Source organism: Mobula birostris, chromosome 25 (genome assembly GCF_030028105.1).
Source record: "Mobula birostris isolate sMobBir1 chromosome 25, sMobBir1.hap1, whole genome shotgun sequence".
NCBI lineage: Eukaryota > Metazoa > Chordata > Chondrichthyes > Myliobatiformes > Myliobatidae > Mobula > Mobula birostris.
The window spans coordinates 47,608,157-47,627,712 of NC_092394.1; the positions used below are offsets into that span (position 1 = coordinate 47,608,157).

Sequence of the window (19,556 nt, forward strand, 5' to 3'; positions counted from 1 at the left end):
CCCTCCAAATATCCGGACCTGCCTCTCGGTTTTTTTGCACTACCTTACTTTCCATTTTTCTATTTTCTATTTATAATTTATAATTTAAATTTTTAATATTTACTAATTTTTAGTATTTTTAATGTTTAATATTTGTAATCCAGGGAGTGGGAAGCGCAGAATCAAATATCGCTGTAATGATTGTACGTTCTAGTATCAATTGTTTGGCGACAATAAAGTATAAGGTAAGTACCTTTGTGTCCTCCCTAACCACAGTCAAAGACCTGGAGGACTGGCGAGTAGCTAATTTTGTTCCATTATTCAAGGAGGAAGCAGGAAAAATCCTAGAAACTATAGAACGGTGAGCCTTATATCAGTGGTAGGGAAGTTACTGGAGAGAATTCTTAGGGATAGGATTTATGAGCATTAGGAAAACCATGTTGTCTCTCCCATGGCTTAATTAATGAGAGCTAGCATGGCTTTGTGAGGGGCAAGTCATGTCTTACAAACTTGGAGTTTTTTGATTAGGGTGATTGCTGAAGGTAGAGCTGTAGATGTTGTCTGATGGATTTTAGTAAAGCATTTGACAAGGTCCCTCATGGGAGGCTCATTCAGAAGATTAAGATGCATGGGATCAATGGTGAATTGGCTGTTTGGCTTGCCCATAGAAGACAAAGGGTAGTGGTTGTAGGGAGTTATTTTAGCTGGATGTCTGTGATTAATGGTGTACAGGGGTCTGTACTGGGACCTATGTTTGTGATGTATATAAATGACCTGGATGAAATTGTAGATAGATGGGTTAGTAGATTTGCAGATCATACAAGGATTGGTTGTGTTGTAGATAGTGTAAAAGACAGGCAAAGAATACAGGGGGATATAGATCAGTTGCAGATATGGGTAGAGAAATGATAGATTGAGTTTAACCTGGCCAAAGTGAAGTGTTGCACCTTGTTAGGTCAAATGTAAAGAGACAATACACTGTTAAGAGCAGAGGGATCTTGGGGTAACAAGTTCATAGCTCCCTGAAAGTGGCTAAACAGGTTGATAGGGAAAATAACTCACCACCACCTTCTCAAGAGTGATTATGGAAGGGCAATAAATGTCGGCCCTTTCAGTGATGGCTGCTTACTGAAAAATAATTAGAAAGCTACTAACTGTAGGCCAAAGTGGCGTGTGTCTGGAAAAATCAACCATTTTACTGTCCAATCTTCTCCCTCTCACGGAGAAATGGGAAGGATTCAATTCTGCTTCTTCTCGACTTCTGTGGATCAGCTGCACCCTGTGCCAATAAAATTTAATAAGGGCAAAATAATACATCCATTTATTAGACAGCAAGGCACGAAGGCTTCAGTGTTAATAACAAATATTAACTGGGACTGTGAAATAAATCCACCCGCTGATTCCCTAAGGAACATCTGGTGTATGTTGCATAACACCTCGGGAAATTAGGTGGGATTTCTGACTTGCAATGTATCTTTTCAACAGTGAGATCGGTAAGCTTAGAACTATATTCCTTGGAACATGGGAGAATGAGTGGGGACCTTCGAGAAGTGTTTAAATGATGAGAAGTATAGATAAGGTAGAGTGTAATAGTCTTTTCTCCAGGGTAGGGGGGTCCAATATAAGGGAATATAGATTCAGGGTGAAAGGGGAGTGATTTAAGAGGGAATTGAGGCAACCTTTCAGGCAGAGGGTAGGCATAATAGTAACAATTTAGAAGGACTTGCATAGGTACCTGGATGGATATGGATTGAACACAGGAAATCGAGATTACTGTAGTCAGCATGGACTGGTTGGGCTTACGGGCTTGTATCTCTGCTGTATTGTTCTGTGACTCTGTATACACCAGGTGTACATTGCATTGCATCTGAGAAATTCAGGTAGGGTTTCTGATTTGCATTGTATTTTTCCAATAGGACAATTCCTCTTTAGTCAACAGATGGGTTGGTCTAGAGAGCTTTTATTGAAGAACATCATTACATAAACCCCAATGCATAGTGATACTCGAGTTTCTGTCAGGTTTTAGCACTACAGGAACTGAAGTTTGCTTAAGACAGGATGCACCCACAGCTGAAACACGTGTTGTACATTTCAGTGAACTCGTAACCTTACATGCATTTCATATCATCCAATCCTTTGCTGCATTCACTTCCTACTATAGCAAACCTTTAGTGTAACTGCTTTCCCAGATGTTGTTCCTTATTCCTTATATAGTTTTCCAGATATTGATTCTTTGCTGAATGTGGTTTTCTGGATCTTGACCCTTTATGTAGTTTTCCAGATGTTGGTCCTTTTGGTATATGTAATTTCCCTAATATTGAGCAGTAAGTGTATGCAGTTTCCCAGATGTTGATACTTCGAGTGCTTTGGCAGATGCTGATTCTTTGCTGCACGCAGTTCCTCGAATGTTAAATCTATACAGCATACCTTTGCCCAGATGTTTTCTGTATGCTACTCTTAAATCTTAATACTTTATTTGGTACAACTTCTCCAGATCTTTTGCCATACTTGGTTCCAAGTAGAAGCTGTGCAGTATGTGAGCCTCATTACCATACATTAGATTGGAAGGCAGCGGAGGGAAGGTATTGCTTAATCCTTTGATCAGCTTATACACTGATGGAAGTGGAAGTGGTTAATAATCAAATCACAAACAAGAGAAAATCTGCAGATGCTGGTGTGTTGCATGGATAATAATCATTAACCCAGACACTGAAACTGACTGGAATCTAGTTCAGAACAGATTCAGGGTTAACTTCAGGACTGAATGGTGATGCAGGCTCGAAGGACTGAATGGCCTACTCCTGCACCTATTTTCTATGTTTCTAAAGCAGTCTGCGTAGCTCAGTCACTCTAAATCTTTAATAGCCCATTGTGGTACCTTGCAACATATTTACTTTGAGAATCAAAAACCAGGATGCCCATCTAAAATGGTCCATTTGCTCACATTTGGTTCACATCCCTCCAAGCATTTTCTGTCCAAATGTCTAAAGATATTGTTATTGTACCTGTTTCAACTACATCCTCTGGTAGCCCTCCCCACCGTTGAGTACACCTGCACAGAGCGTTGTTGCAGCATCCGTCATCGGGTAGCCCCACCATCCAGGAGATGCTCTTTTCTCACTGCTACCATCAGAAGTGAGTTCTGATGCTCCAGTACCTCCCATCACCCGCTTCAGGAACAGCTATTACCTCTCAACCATCAGGCTCTTGAACCAACTTCACTCGCCCCATCATTGAAATGTTCTCACTTAAGGACTTTTCATCTCCTGTTCTCCATGTTTGTTGCTTAATTTATTGTTTTTATTATTTGTTTTTGTATTGCACAGTTTGTTGTTTGCACGCTGATTGTACACCAAATTGGTACGGTCTTTCGCTGATTCTATAATGGTTAATACCCGGTATGGGCCCCTATCCAGGGTTACAGATCCCACTTCCTTGTGAGTATCTTCAGGAGAAGAGAAGGCTAAGGTGTAAACCTTACACAAATCCGGAGTGGAGCCCCTAAGGCAGTTGGATGACGTATCATGTCACCTCCCGGCAGCTCCTGCAGCCAAGCCGATGCCAAATGTACTGCTTCGCATTCCTTTGGACCACATCCGCGAGGCCGACAGGGGGATCTTGATGCCTGGGCAGCCCAGGATCTCCATATTCATTGCCCAGGTCTGCACCCCGGAGAGGTCACTTGGACGGGCGCATCCATTGTCTACTTAGACAGAGCCATTAATGATTGTTAATAATGGTTAATAGATTTATTGAGTATTCCTGCAAGAAGATAAACCTCAGGGTTGTATATGGTACATATATGTACTTTGATAATTAACTTACTTGGAACTTTGAACTTACACACTACCCTCTGCCTGAAGAAGTTGCCCCTCATGTCCCTTTTAAATCTTTCTCCTGACCTTTAACCTATGCCCTCTAGCTTTTGATTCTCTTTCCCATACCTGCATTCTCTCAATGCCCCTTACACTCCAATGAATAAAGTTCTAGCCTGCCCAACCTTTCCCTACAACTCAATCCTTTGAGTCCTGGCAACATTTTCAAAAGTCTTCCTTGTATTCTTTCTAGCTTAATGAGACCTTTCCAACAATGGTAGCTAAAACTGTACACAATGCTGTAGGTGCAGCCTCACTTCTGTCTTGTGCAACTGTGACGTAACATCCCAACCCCTACAATCAATGCTACTGGATTTCTAAGCAATGTTTTCCCCATCTCCCTTCATCCGGACCTCCTTAGGGAATCTATTTTGTTCCCTTTTCAAGGTCTTGACATTTTCTCTACTAAAGGCTCAGAATTGGATATACTGTTTTTACTGCAGCCTAAACAATTATCTGCAACGCCTCTGTGATTTTTAAGAAACCTTGGATTTTAAAGATTATTTTAATAGCTTCGCCAACATTTATTAGCTTGTTTGTTTGAGTAGCTAAATGTCTCTGCTTCACTGTATGGTGTATAATTTAGCACCAAATTCTTTTGTCCTAGAATCATTCACTTCGATTTTATTGCCAGTAATTTAATATTTCTTGCCTAATATGGAGCAGTGGTCATTAGGTTTGGAGTCCAGCTGGAGAAGTGTGAAGGAACAGAGGGATTTGCAGAAAGGAGTTAGTTAGGGATATGAAGAACATAAATATTAATATAGAACAGAAACCCCATTGCCTGCTGTATGTTCACAGTTTGTCTTCTTGAAGTTACTGCACAGTAAGCACAAACTATGGTGCAATCAAAATAAAGGCTTTATATCATGTTTTTCATAATCTTAGGATGTCTCAAAGTACTTTTACAACAATAAACTTTTTTTAAAAAACGCTGCTACTGTTGTAATCAACAGGATACACCAGTTATGATATGTATAGATCAAACAGCTGTGTGATAATACTGGACACAGATTAGAACCATGGAACACTAGTCTGTGCTGAAACTTTATTCCACTAGTCCCATTGACCTGCACCGAGTCCATAACCCTCCAGACCTCTCCCATCCACTTATCTATTCAATTTATTCTTAAAACTTAAGAGTAAGCCCGCATTTACCACATCAGATGGCAGCTTGTTCCACACTCACACCACTCTGAGTGAAGTTCCCCCTAATGTTCCCCCTAAACCTTTCCCCTTTCACCCTAAAGCCATGTCCTCTCACATTTATCTTTCCTAATCTAAGTGGAAAGAGCCTACTCGCATTTACTCTGTCTATACCCCTCATAATTTTGTAAAACTCTATCAAATCTCCCCTCATTCTTCTACGCTCCAAGGAATGAAGTCCTAACCTGTTCAATCTTTCCCTGTAACTCAACTCCTGAAGACCCGGTAACATCCTAGTAACTCTTCTCTGCACTCTTTCAATCTTACTGATATCCTTCCTATAGTTAGGTGATCAGAACTGCACACAATACTCCAAATTTGGCCTCACCAATGTCTTATACAGCCTCACTATAACATCCCAGCTCCTATACTCAATACTTTGATTTATGAATGCCAGGATGCCAAAAGCCTTCTCTACAACCCTGTCTACCTGTGACGCCACTTTCAGGGAATTATGTATCTGAACTCCCAGATCCCTTTGTTCCTCCACACTCCTCCGTGCCCTACCATTTACTGTGTATGCCCTACCTTGATTTGTCCTTCCAAAATGCAACACCTCACACTTGTCTGCATTAAATTCCATCTGCCATTTTCTGGCCGAGTTTTCCAGTTGGTCCAGATCCCTCCGCAAGCTTTGAAAGCCTTCCTCGCTGTCTACAATGCCTCCAATCTTAGTGTCGTCAGCAAATTTGCTGATCCAATTTACCACATTATTATCTAGATCATTGATATAGGCAACAAACAACAATGATCCCAGCACGGATCCCTGAGGCACACCGCTAGTCACAGGCCTCCAGTCTGCGAAGCAATCATCCACTACCGATCTCTGTCTTCTCCCACACAGCCAATTTCGAATCCATTTTACAACCTCTCCATGGATACCTAGTGCCTGAACCTTCTGAACTAACCTCCCATGTGGGACCTTGTCAAATGCCTTACTAAAGTCCATGTAGACAACATCCACAGCCTTTCCTTCATCTACTTTCTTGGTAACCTCCTGAAAAAACTCTATAAGATTCGATAAACACGATCTACCACGCACAAAGCTATGCTGACTATCCTTATTCAGCCCTTGGCTGTCCAAATACTTGTATATCCGATCTCTCAGAACACCTTCTGATAATTTACCTACTACTGATGTCAGGCTCACTGGCCTGTAATTACCTGGTTTACTTTTGGAGCCTTTTTTAAACAACGGAGCAACATGAGCTACCCTCCAATCCTCCAGCACCGCACCCGTGGCTAAGGACATTTTGAATATTTCTGCCGGAGCCCCTGCAATTTCTACACTAGTCTCTCTCAAGGTCTGAGGAAATATCATGTCAGGCCCAGGGGATTTATCTACCTTTACTCGCTGTAAGGCAGCAACCACCTTCTCCTCTTTAACCTCTATATGTTCCATGACACTACTGCTTGTTTCCCTTCCTTTCATATATGCTATATCAGTTTCCTTAGTAAATACTGATGCAAAAAAACTGTTTAAGATCTCCCCCATCTCGTGAGGCTCCGCACATAGACGACCACTCTGATCTTCTAGGGGACCAATTTTGCTCCTTACTATCCTTTTACTCTTAATATACTTGTAGAAACCCTTTGGGTTTACCTTCACATTATCTGCCAAAGCAACCTCATGTCTTCTTTTTGCCTTCCTGATTTCCTTCTTTAGTATTTTCTTACATTTTCTATACTCTTCAAGTACCTAATTTTTTCCTTGTTGCCTATACCTGCTATACACCTCTCTTTTTCTTAACCAGATCGCCAATATCCCTTGAAAACCAAGGTTCCCTGTGCCTGTTAATTTCGCCTTTAATCCTGGCAGGAACATGCAAACTCTGCACTCTCAAAATTTCGCCTTTGAAGGTCTTCCACTTACTGAACACATCCTTGCCAGAAAACAACTTATCCCAATCCACTCTTCCTAGATCCTTTCTCATTTCCACAAAATTGGCCCTTCTCCAATTTAGAACCTCAACTTGAGGACCAGACTTATCCTTACCCATAATTAACTTGAAACTAATGACATTATGGTCACTGGACCCAAAATGTTCACCTACACATACTTCGGTCACCTGACCTGTCTGGTTCCCTAATAGGAGATCAAGTATTGCATCCTCTTTCGTAGGTGCCTCTATATATTGATTTAGAAAACTTTCCTGAACACATTTGACAAACTCCAAGCCATCTAGCCCTTTCACAGTGTGGGAGTCCCAGTGAATATGTGGAAAGTTAAGATCCCCTACTGTTTCTTACATCGGTCTGCTATCTCTCTGCAGATTTGCTCCTCCAGTTCTCTCTGACTATTGGGCAGTCTATAATACAACCCTATTAGTGTGGTCACACCTTTCCCGTTTCTCAGCTCCACCCATATGGCCTCTGGGCTGTCCTGCCTACGCACAGCTGTGATATTTTCCCTGACCAGTAATGCCACTCCTCCCCCTTTCATCCCTCCCCCTCTGTCACGTCTGAACCCCGGAACATTAAACTGCCACTCCTGCCCCTCCTGCAACCAAGTCTCACTAATAGCAATAATGTCGTAATCCCACGTGCCAATCCACACCTTAAACTCATCTGCCTTACCTACAATACTCCTTGCATTGAAACAGATGCACCTGAGAACATTTCTATTATTTCTGTCTATACATGCCGTCCTTGCATAACCTTTATCCTCCTCCACCTCACTATCTGCTCTAACACTTTGGTTCCCCTCCCCCTGCAAATCTAGTTTAAACCCCCTAGACCAGCACTAGCAAATCTACCTGCAAGGATGTTAGTCCCCCTCCAGTTCAGGTGCAACCCATCCTGTCGGAACAGGTCCCACCTTCCTTGGAACAAGGTCCAATTGTCCAGAAACATGAAGCCCTCCTTCCTGCACCAACTCCTTAGCCACGTATTTAGCTGCATTATCTTCCTATTTCTAGCCTCACTAGCACGTGGCACAGGTAGCAATCCTGAGATTGCAACCCTGGAGGTCCTGTCCTTCAACTTTGCACCTAACTCCCTAAACTCTCTTTGCAGGACCTCCTCCTCCTTCCTATCCACGTCATTGGTCCCTACGTGGACCATGACATCTGACTGCTCACTCTCCCTCCTGAGAATACCGAGAACTCAATCCGAGATATCGCAGACCCTGGCACCAGGAAGGCAACAGACCATCCGGGATTCTCAATCTCTCCCACAGAACCTCTTATCTGTCCCCCTAACTATCAACTCTCCTATCACTACTGCTCTCCTCTTTTCCCTCCTTCCCTTCTGAGTTGAGGGTCCCGTCTCGGTGCCAGAGACGCAACCACTGCAACTTGTCCCTGGTAGGTCGTCCCCACCAACAGTATCCAAAACGGTATACTTACTATTGATGGGAACGGCCACAGGGGTGCTCTGCTCTATCTGTCTACTCCTCTTCCCTCTCCAGACAGTCACCCAGCTACTTGCCTCCTGACTTTTAGGGCTGACTATCTCCCTGAAACTCCTGTCTGTTCTGCCTCTGCCTTACGAATGATCCGAAGTTCATCCAGCTCCAGCTCCAGTTCCCTAACTCGGTTTGTCAGGAGCTGCAGCTGGATGCACCTTTTACAGGTGTAGTCATCAGGGACAATTATGCTGTCCTTGACTTCCCACATACTGCATACAGAGCACTCGACTGCCCTAACTACTGCCTCCATTACCTACTCCTAAGTTAACTAAATTAATTAAAGGAACTTACCCCACCTTACCTCACTGGGAGCAGGCTCGCCGAAGCCTCTCAAGCCAAAGCCTCAAAACTCCACTCCTACCCTGAGCCACTCACACACTGGCCGCTCCTCTTCAGTTACCCCTCCTTTTATTTGTCCCTGCCAATTATCTCAAGTACTCACTCCCTCTAATCAACTAATCAACACTCTGTTTAACCCTTCAGTTGCCGTCTGCACTCCTTTTAAAGCACACTCACCTCAGCTCCTCAGCTGCTTCCCAGCACTCAGCGCTCACCCGAGCCCCTTGCTCCTCCTCCTGCTGCGAAGGTCTCGCCATCACACTGTCCCGAGTCTCCGCTTCGCGCTCCTTTTAAAGCACGTTCACCTCAGCTCCTCAGCTGCTTCCCAGCACTCAGCGCTCTTCCGAGTCCCTGCTGCGACGGTCCTGCGATTCTGTAAGTATTTTGCAATTCAGAATGTAATTTTTAAACAACTCATGCGGCGGGCAATTTTTGCACCAGTAGCATGCTTTTGGAAACTGGGTGAGGTCTTTGGTACATATCAATGGTAGATGGGGCAGCACGGTAGCTTAGTGGTTGGCACAACACCTTACAGTACCAGTGATCTGGGTTCAATTCCCACCGCTGCCTGTAGAAGTTTGTATGTTTCCCCCCATGACCACGCGGGTTTCCTCTGGGTGCTCCGGTTTCCTCACCTAGTTGGTAGGATGATTGTAAATTGTCCTGTGATTAGGCTAGGATTAAAATTGTGGGATTGCTGGATGGCACAGCTCAAAGGGCTGGAAGGGTCTATTCTGTGTTGTATCTCAATAAATAGCCACAATAAATAAATATGTCCACGCAACTCACACAATGTGAAACACTGAACATGAAACGTATTTGCTGCTGCCTGGGCCTGTGATCTGTGTGGCTGGTCTTTAGTGGAGGCTTGGAACCTGGCTTGATGGTAAAAGGGCCAGGCTAACTTGGGCTACTGTGAGAAGTCGATACGTCAATCTGCACACCTCCTCAGCTCAGTGAGGCGCTTCTGTTATGCAATATTTTGTAAATTGAGCATTCATAAATTAAGGAATTACTGAATTCCAGATAAAACTTATTACATTAAGGATTATTTTCAGATGATCAATACCGTCAACCTAATCTCTCATCCCATCTCATTTGAACTTCCAGGATCTATCCTCAGGCTACGTCCACGCTACGCCGGATAATTTTGAAAACAAAGCTTTTTCTCTTTGTTGTGACCCTCCATCCACATTGAAACGGCGTTTTCATCCCCCGAAAATGGAGCTTTTCTAAAGCACTCTCCAAAGTGTGTAAATTTGAAAACGATTGTTGCGTGTTGTAGTGTGGACAGGGTAAATGGAGAGATTTAAAAACACTGTCATGACAACACCACAACAACAATGCTTTTTCTGCTTCTGCTTGGTACTACGCAAGCACTGCCGGACGGCTGTTATAATGTGCAGTTGGTGTGAATGGCGTGAGAGTTAAGTTGTAAAGTGAGCTTTTTTGACTATTTAAAAACGCTGTCATGACATGCCGGAACAGATGGCCGCAGCGCGGCATTTCGTTGTTTTCTTGAATGCAACCCCTCACACAACCCAACAATTTCAGAACAGACGGCAACGAGACTGAAACCAGAAGGGTTAGAAATGTACTCACCAAATACTTTGACCCATAGCTTACTGAATAAATAAGTATACTCACTTTGCCTTGTTTTCTGTCCTTGCTTGTATGAAGGTGGTTTACCTATTTATGCAAGTACTTCTCTGACAATAGATGTGTAACAGCCTAATGTAACATTGTATGGAAATACAAGATAACACTAATGCAGACATGTTTTATACATTTAACAAGGTGCTTTATTAATGCAACAGAGTTAGTCAGTTTTTCAATGTTCGTCGTCAGCCGGGTCATACTGTCCGTGAACTCCCTGGCGGATGCCTCCATATGCTCCAGTATTTGGTGTTCTTGAGTTTTAAGTCCCCCTGCGCGAGAGCCAACAGCAATTCCTTCAAAGTTTTTCTAGTCTGTAACTAGACAAACACGCACCAAGTATACTGTTTCCTCTTCGCTTGTTTTCTGTGTCCTGTGCATGCCCAGTAGGAGGAGATTCGCCCAAATATCTGTTCTAATGTGGACGGAGATATTTTGAAAAACGCTTGGTGTGGACGCCTGTCGTTTTTACTTGAAACCGACGTTTTTAAAATGATCCGGTCTAATGTGGACGTAGCCTCAGTTTCACTTCCCTTTCAACCCAGTTGGGTTTCCAACTCCCAACCTCAGAATTTGCCACTCTCTGTAATTGGGGGAGTTCAAGGGTGGAAGATCTTTGAATAGATTTCCTCATTCCAGGCCAGTTCCCATTGCACATAGCAGCTTGAGACACCCGTATGATGGAATATTAATGCCGGGCAACTCACACTCAGTTAACTTGACCCAACCCAACACAAATTAATCCATCTTTTCTGGAGTGAGAGAGATTTGTGCTAATCTCCCTTGCACTGCAACACTATCAAAATGCCCTTTAAATTAAATTTTTAGTACTGTGACTATGAATAAATTTGATGCAAGTGTTTAGTCCCATCATCCTCTCTTTCCTTCACTTCCCACATAGTTCAGAAGTGGACCACTTGACCTCTCTGACCTTTCCTCCCCCACCATTTTATAAGACCATCTGGTTTCTGCTTTTGTGTTCATTCTTGCTGTGCCTCGCTGGGATCCATGTCATCACCGTTCCTCTCCTCCATGATTTCTCTGCAGGGAGTTCCAGTGGATTTCCAACCTGCCGGTCAGCGGTGTCCTGGATGAGCAGACAGTCCAACTGATGTCCATGCCGCGCTGTGGAGTGAAGGATATCGGCAGCCACGAGAGCTGGGAGGGTCGAGTGAGGGCCCTGTTCCTTGGCCAAGCCGGCAAACCCAGGCGGACAAAGCGTTACTCACAGCAAGGTAAACAGTGCCTCCCGATCCCCACTCAGGCATCTTTAAATAATTCTAGTGGAGGGTCACAGATCTGTGGAATGTTGCTCCACAGATGCTGCCTGTCCCAACGTTTTCTGTTCTCATTTCAAACTCCCAGCAAGCGTTTTTTTTTATTTTCAAGGCTTTAAATAGTGAACAGGGCTGAAGCTGATGTTTCTGAAATGTGGGGCTTGTGTCAATGCTAAATGGTGAAGTTCACTGATTAAGTGAAGACAAACAAGGAGCTAAGGCCAAAAAACTAGTGTTTCTGTATCCCTTGCTTTAGCCGTACTTCGTTCTCTAATAAAGGCGCGGCTCAAAGTCAGTCACACCCTGAAATCATGGCTAATCAGTGGTGTGTGGAGCCAAGCCAGTTTTGTGTGAACCAGGGTGGGTAGGGAATAGAGAGGGGGAGAAGGGCAGGGTGAGAGGGCAGGCAGCGGGGAAGAGGGAAAGGTGAGAGGGAAGGGAGGAGAGAAGGGTAAGAGAGCAGGAGGAGGGTAGGAGGGAAGAGCAAAAGGGAATGGAGGGAAGGAAAGAGACAGGGTATTGGGACAAGGATGGGATGGAAGTGAGAAGAACATCAGCAATGTTGCTGGTATTTCTAACACAGACATCTGCAGTTTTAACTGTCTCTTACTTAAAATGAAGCAAACCAGAATGGCAGAAATGTGGCAATTAAAATCTTCCTGTCTATTTAAATCTCACACGTTATTTCTGAGTCCTTCATGAACAACAGTTGTAACATCGCAAGCACCTACAGCAGGAAGTCTCAGTCTTCATGGAGTACTGTTGCTTGCTGCATCCCTCCCAGTGCTTAGCCCCTAGGTTACATTGGACAGCAGTTGTCAGCAACTCCATGTTTCAAAATACACTCCACACAACTAAGACAGCTACACTCTTATCAAGCGTAATCTAGAACAACTGTCAACACTCCCTGCTCTTGGTTTGCTTTGCAAGTGCTACAGAGATTTAGTTTCAATCAGAGAGCTAGCTGAGCACTGGGTTCAGGAGAAGCAGTGGTGATATTAACACTTTATTTGCCAAGCTTTGTTGCTTTTCCTTAACATGCTGCAGCCATTCACACCTTAATCTGTCACTCAACATGGACCTGTGGAAAAAGTCTTCACTGCTCCACTGCCTCCAAATCCTTTCACTCACTTCTTGTGATAACGATGGAGAATCAATAGAAAATATGACCTGGAGAGCTGATATGGAACTAAACTGAGGGCCACTGAATTTAGAAGGAAGAGGTGAATTCATTTTATAGATTACACCAGGCAACTCGATTATTAATGAATGAACAAAGCAGTTTCAAGTTCAATATTATTATCATGATCTTACATACCCAGGGTTTAATGCATTGTAAATCAGCTTTTCTTGCAGCAGCAAGTATGAACGTGACAAATGTAAATTATATAAATTTAAATTAACAAATCATTCATAACTTATGCAATGCAATAAACAAAACTGCACATAAGGGAGAGCAAAGGTTCTCAGAACAAGCCTTAATTCCATTGTCATCGTCACAATACTTCTTCTGTATGTACATACTGTGCAGAATGAAATTACCTGGACATGTCACTGACAACACCAAGCCTGACACTGATCAGTGTAGACCTTTCCAACAAATGTCCTACTAGACCTGAGAGATGTGAGAAAGACTCAACTAGGTGTCTGCCAGCCCTGCAGGATACTAAACTAGGACCACTTTTAGTTAGCAGGGCTGTTTTCTTCTGAAGAAACTTTCTGAGAGTTTGTATGCCAATGTGCCTGTTCATAACTGAATATTTGTAGTCTTTCGATGTGTGCAGAAAAATGTAATGATGTTATACGTGAGATGGTTCCCCACTGTCAATCCAGCTGCAACATGCTGTCCACACCTGCTCTAGCCTGAAGGCTTCCTGATGTGTCAGTACTTGTGGATAAAGCTGTGTTCCATGCTGGGGTTTGGATCCTCTTCCTTCAGGCATTTTTTTGCACTCCTCACCTGAAATTGTACCTAAATCCAAATAGTTTAGTACCAAGAAGTTTGAGTTAGAGCGAAAACAATTTACAGAATGGAAGTATCTTGAGCTCTTATCTGCACAGCATTCCAGCCAGTACTCCTAGTCCTTGCTTCATCTTGGGATATAACCACAGTTTCTGTGTTATGTTACCGATCTCAGTTCATTCTTTATGTTGATAACTAAATTCACTTTATACCCCCTGTGTCTTAAAGTCATAGATTTAAGCTCCATTCCAGAGCTTGAGAAAAAATTTACTAATTATCAGTACTATTAATTTGATAAAGTGTTGTGGATGGTCTGAGGGGAAAGAAAAGGTATCTGTTTTTTCAGGCTGATGTAAAAAGTTCTGAAGGACAATTCAAGGAAAAGGAGAGAGTATCATAGCTAACAAACATTTCACTACCAACAATGAAAGGCATAGCCGATCAGTTATACCATTTGCTGCTAGTGGCTTTTTTTTTTGTGTGAGTTGATGTCCATGCCTAGTTACGTAACAGCGATTGCACTCTGAAAGTAACCACTCTGATGTGAAGTTCTCTGGGTCTTTCTCTGTGGATAATTTGAACTGACTCTATCTGGCAAGAGACTGATGAGATTAGATTGAAACGTTAAAGAAATCAAACGAAGTTGGGGTACAATCATGTAGGCAGTTTCCTCCCAATGGGGAAGTTAGGATATTTCACTCTTGTACAAGCCAAGAGGTTTTTTCAGAATCTTCTCATGGGGAAATATGGCAGCAAACAGAAATGAGATAAATAACCTGATAATCTGTTTGGAGATACAAGAGTTTGGGTCAGGTAGCATCTGTGGATGGAAATGGGCAGTTGATGTTTTGGTTTGAGACACTTCACCTGGACTCCCGAAACATCAAATGTCCATTTCCCTCCACAGATGCTACCTGACCCACTGAATTCCTCAAGCATTTTGATGTTACTCCAGATTTTGTCATCTGCATTATCTTGTGCCTCCAAACAGACTTTTGTTTGTTGTGCCAGACAATCTATTTGATGGTCTTGGTTGAAGACTAAGACTTGATTATTTCATTTCTATTTGTTTATCTATCTATCTCTACCTATTGATTGATTTATTGAGATGAGCATAGAATAGGTCTTTCCAGCCATTCGAGCAACACTGCCCCGATTTTATCCCAGCCTAATCATAGGACAATTTACAATGACCGATTAATCTGCCAAGTGCTACGTCTTTGGATTGTGGGAGGAAACCAGAGCACCCAGAGGAAACCCACGCTGCCATAGGGAGAGCGTACAAACTCCTTACAGGTAGCAGTGGGAATTGAACCCGGGTCACCTGTACTGTAAAGCGTTAAGCTAACCACTATGCTACCGTGCCGCCTTGGAATGCTCTTGCCAGTTCATCCACTGAGAGGAGAGAAGGGCTCTGATTAAATGTCTCTCATCCAACATGGTGGTACTGCCCGATCCTCTCTTTCCTTCACTGCAGATTTGAGTCAAAGTCTCGTGTTTATCGTTGCCGGTCAGGAAACAGATGAGTGGAAGCAGGGAAGATCTGATTCCCAACACTGGAGAAGGGGAAGAAAAGACGCAGGATTTTGCAATGTGTTTTCACTTATGCTTCTGTCAGGATTGTTTGCTTTCGCTGCAGTGGAGGTGTTTGGTGATGAAAGTTGGGCATGTGTGCCCCCTGTATGTTTTGGGAATTAATCACCAAAAGAATGCAGAGTCTGTACAAAAACTAATTTAGAATGACATGGAATTTCTTATCCTCATAGCGCCAAGCAGTCAGTCATTTTTACATGCTAGTCATTCTTGGCATGCTGAATGGGTCTGATATCACTCCTATATTGCAAATAAATTATCGCATATGTTCACCCCATGGTAGAACATTGTTCAGTGTTACTTTCTGTTAATTCCCATGTCATTTAACTTCCTGCCTGGGATTCTTTTTTTCCCTCTCCTTTAAAACTAAAGCACTTGCATTTGTAAAGCCATTTTCATGTCCTCATAATAACTCCACAGCCAGATTTGAACTGCAATTTTCTTTGTAGAAAGCAAACATAATAGCAAGTAGGATAAAGCACAAAGGGAAACTTGAGAGGAAGCAAGAGCTGAATGCAGTGGAGACGTATAGAAGGTGAGAGGTGAAGTTGGAAAAGGGTTAGGAAAATAAAGAGACAGCATGTAAAAATGATAAAATCAAAGAAAATTTAAAACGAGAGAGTTGAGACACTGGAAATCTGGAACAATACATACAAAATGCTACAGCAGCTCTGCAGGTTGGCAAGGCAGCATCTATGGAGGGAAATGAACAGTTAATGCTTTGGCCGAGACTCGTTATCAGGACTGGAAAGGAAGAGGACCGAAGCCAGAATAAGAAGACGGGAGATGGGGGCGTAGTACAAGCTAGCTGGTGATAGGTGTGTCCAGGTGAGTGGGGATGATCAGGAGGGCAGAGGGAATCATGCAAGAAGCTGTGAGGTGATAGGTGGGGGAGGCAAAGGGCTTGAAGAAGAATGAATCTGATAGGAGAGGATAGGAGACCATTGAACAAAAGAAAGGAAATGGGAAGCCAGGTGAAGGTGATGGGTAGGTTGGGAGAGCAGGAGAGGGGAAAGAAAAGGGGTAATGGGACCACAGGGATAATGGAAAACAAAGTGATGAGGGGGGGAGGGAAACTAAGGGGAGTGTTACCAAAAGTTAAAGAAATCAATATTCATGCTGTCAGGTTGGACATCACCAAGGCACAATATGAGCTGTTGCTCCTCTAACCCGCATCTGGTCTCTTTGTGGCAATGGATGACGTTGTGGGCACATTCCAGTGTGGAAGGTGGAATTAAAATGGTTAGCCACCTGGAGATCCTGGCTGTTGGCAGCAGAAAATTTAAGCTGCTTAAATGAGTTCATGAAGAACAAGAGGATAATTACTGCTAAGGCTTGTTAGAGGTCAAGGAGGCAATCTGCTGTGGAAGTGGAGAATGTGAGAAAATTCTCATTGAATATTTAGTATCTGATACGCAGAAGGGGAGGAGAGGAGGATGGTGCAGGTATTGTCATTAGGACCAACTTGTGTGATAGGGGCAGTCCTAGTCATCAAGTGGGTGGTATCATTGAAAGTGGCAGGCTCAGGTAAGATTTATCCAGGGTGCTCAAAGAAGCCAACAAGGAAGCTGACCCCAACCTTTTTTGCACCGCGGACCAGTTTAATATTGACAATATTCTTGCAGACCAGCGGACCGGAGGAGGGGGGGTGTTCAAGTAGGGTTAAACTCACCTCAACATGTCTTTTACAGTTAGGGTTGCCAACTTTCTCACTCCCAAATAAGGGACAAAAGTAGCAGTCAAATACAGGACACTTGTGTTTACCAATAAAAGACTACCACGACCATGAAGCCTTGCACGGGCACCTGTGTGCACATGCGTGACGTGCGCATGAGCGTATGTGCCGATTTTTTTCCCCACAAATCGGTTTCGGCTTAATCTTCCCGACTACAATGTACATACATTATTTCTAATTTATATAGGCTGTGTATTTATCGTATCATTCCTGCTTTTACTATATGTTAGTGTTATTTTAGGTTTTATGTGTTATTTGGCAGGCTATTTTTTGGGTCTGAGAACGGTCAAAAATTTTTCCCATATAAGTTAATGGTAATTGCTTCTTCGTTTTACACTATTTCGGCTCGAAAGGTTTCATAGGAATGCTCTACCTTAGCGGGGGAAATACGGGACAAGGGCAGTCCTGTATGGGACAAACCAATTTAGCCCAGTATACAGGATGTCCTGGCAAATACGGGACAGTTAGCAACTTGAACAGTTCAAGTTCAACACTGCGTGGCAGGGAATGAGGAAAGGTGCAGCTGACTCATATCGTTTCCTCGCCGCCCGGTAGCACATGCTTTGTGGCCCGGTGGTTGGGGACCGCTGCTGTAGAGGCTCTGGCAGGAATTTTACTGGCTAAAGATGTGGTGCCTGAGGACTGGAAGACATCAACATGGAGGAGGGGAAAAATCCAATTTATGACATGCCAGTTTGTTTCAAAATTCACAGTAATTTTATATCACCATATACTAACCTGTGATTTTTTACTTGTGGGCATTCACAGTAAATACAAAGAGACATGGTGGAATCACTGAAAAACTGCCTTCAGCAAAGATGGACAAACAAGCAAGGTGCAAAAGACTACAAATAGTGCAAGTGCAAATAAAGAAAAAAAAAACAAAACAGTAATAATGAATAGTTAAGTAAAAATAAATATATAAATAAGTTTAGCTTTGTAAGTGGGCAAATTACTGGAATCTATCTGAAAGCACACCATAAACCTCTTTTTTAGAAAATAACTAACAACCCGGGGACAGTTGGATTGGATTTGTTTAGGGAACATCAGGAATCACTATGAACTAACTGAATGTTTTGGTTGAGTTGTTCTCTGATCCTGGCAATTTACTTGCAAACGTTTCATCGCTGTACGAGAAGACAATCAACGGCGCACTGATGATGTCTCCTCATATGGTGACAAAATGCTTGCAAGTAAATTGCCAAGATTGGAGAAGAACTCAACTCAACCATCGACCACCCAAGCCACACATTTTCTGAATTATTTCTAACTTACTCAATCTTTGAAGAGACAGCAACTAAAGTTGATGATGGCAGTGAGTTTGTTGAAGACTATTAATCATAGCAAGGCTTTTTTTTTTACGAAGTATCATGTGACAGGCTGGACAAAAAAATTGGATCTTACAGCCTTCAAAACAGAGTGACAAGTCAGATCCAAAATTGATGCAGTGGCAGAAAGCAAAGGATAATGATTGCCAAGTGTTTTTGTGGTTGGAAAATGTTTCCATTGAGATTCAATAGAACTCGGTACTCAGTCACCTCGCTGTTTGTGATATATTGAATGATTTAGTGCCATTTTTAGGGGGTGTGATGAAAAAGTTTGCAAATAATACAAATCTTGATCGTATGGTTGAGAGTCATGAGGAGAGCTGTTGGTCTGGTCAGTTGGATGGAAAAGAAGCAAATAGAATTTAATCCAGAGAAGTGTGAGGGAATGTATTTTGGTAGGTTTGGCAAAACAAGAGTAGACAATCAATAGCAAGATGTTGATCGATGTGAAGGAAATCAGGGAACTTTAAGTGTACACTCACAGATCCTTAGAAGCAGTAGGACGGGTCAGTAGAGTGAATAAAAAACAATTTGTCTACTTGCACTGTACTTTCCCTGTAACTGCAGCACTATGTTAGAGTCATATAGAAATAAAGCATGGAAAGCATGAATAAACCACTGAGCTAATCCCGTTTGCTTGTGTTTGGACCATATACCTAACCTAAGCCCTCCTGTCAGTATACTTAACAAATATGTTTTTTGTATGTTGTTATTGTACCTGCCTCAACCACTTCCCCGGCAGCTTGTTCCGTATATGCTGTGTGGAGACATTGTCCGTTAGGTCCTTTTTAAATCTTTTGCCTTTCACCTTACAGCTATGACCCCTAGTTTTTAGTTCCTCTTCTCAAAGAAAAACAGTGGGTTCTGTTTTCTTTTTACTACCTGGATGTAATTCTGAATGGCATAATTTGTGTGAATGGAACACGGAAAACAAAAGCTTTTCACTGTATCTCTCTACACGTGACAGTAATAAACCAATGTTAGTACTTTATTAGCTGAGGCCTCAAATATGTTCATTAATGTTTATTAAGAGTAATGGAGAAGAATAAGTTAATGAAACAGACACGTAAGAGTGATTTGGGTGAAGATAATAAGTCACCAGTGGAAGTGGTAGGGAAAATTTTTTAGAACGACATTGTGAGAGCTTGTCAGGGAGATAGAGCAATAATGATGGCTATTTTAATTTACATATGGAC

At 42.7% G+C, this 19,556-nt stretch overlaps 1 protein-coding gene across 3 annotated transcripts in view; it reads left to right on the top strand.

Annotated features, from left to right (window-relative positions):
• The window catches only part of mmp28 (matrix metallopeptidase 28), a 99,601-nt gene that overhangs the window by 38,565 nt on the left and 41,480 nt on the right, over positions 1 to 19,556 (top strand). For all 3 annotated transcript variants that reach the window (XM_072243028.1, XM_072243029.1, XM_072243030.1), the window contains one exon: positions 11,512 to 11,699. In XM_072243028.1, the coding sequence (XP_072099129.1) occupies positions 11,512 to 11,699 (188 nt within the window). The remainder of the gene's footprint in view (positions 1 to 11,511; positions 11,700 to 19,556) is intronic.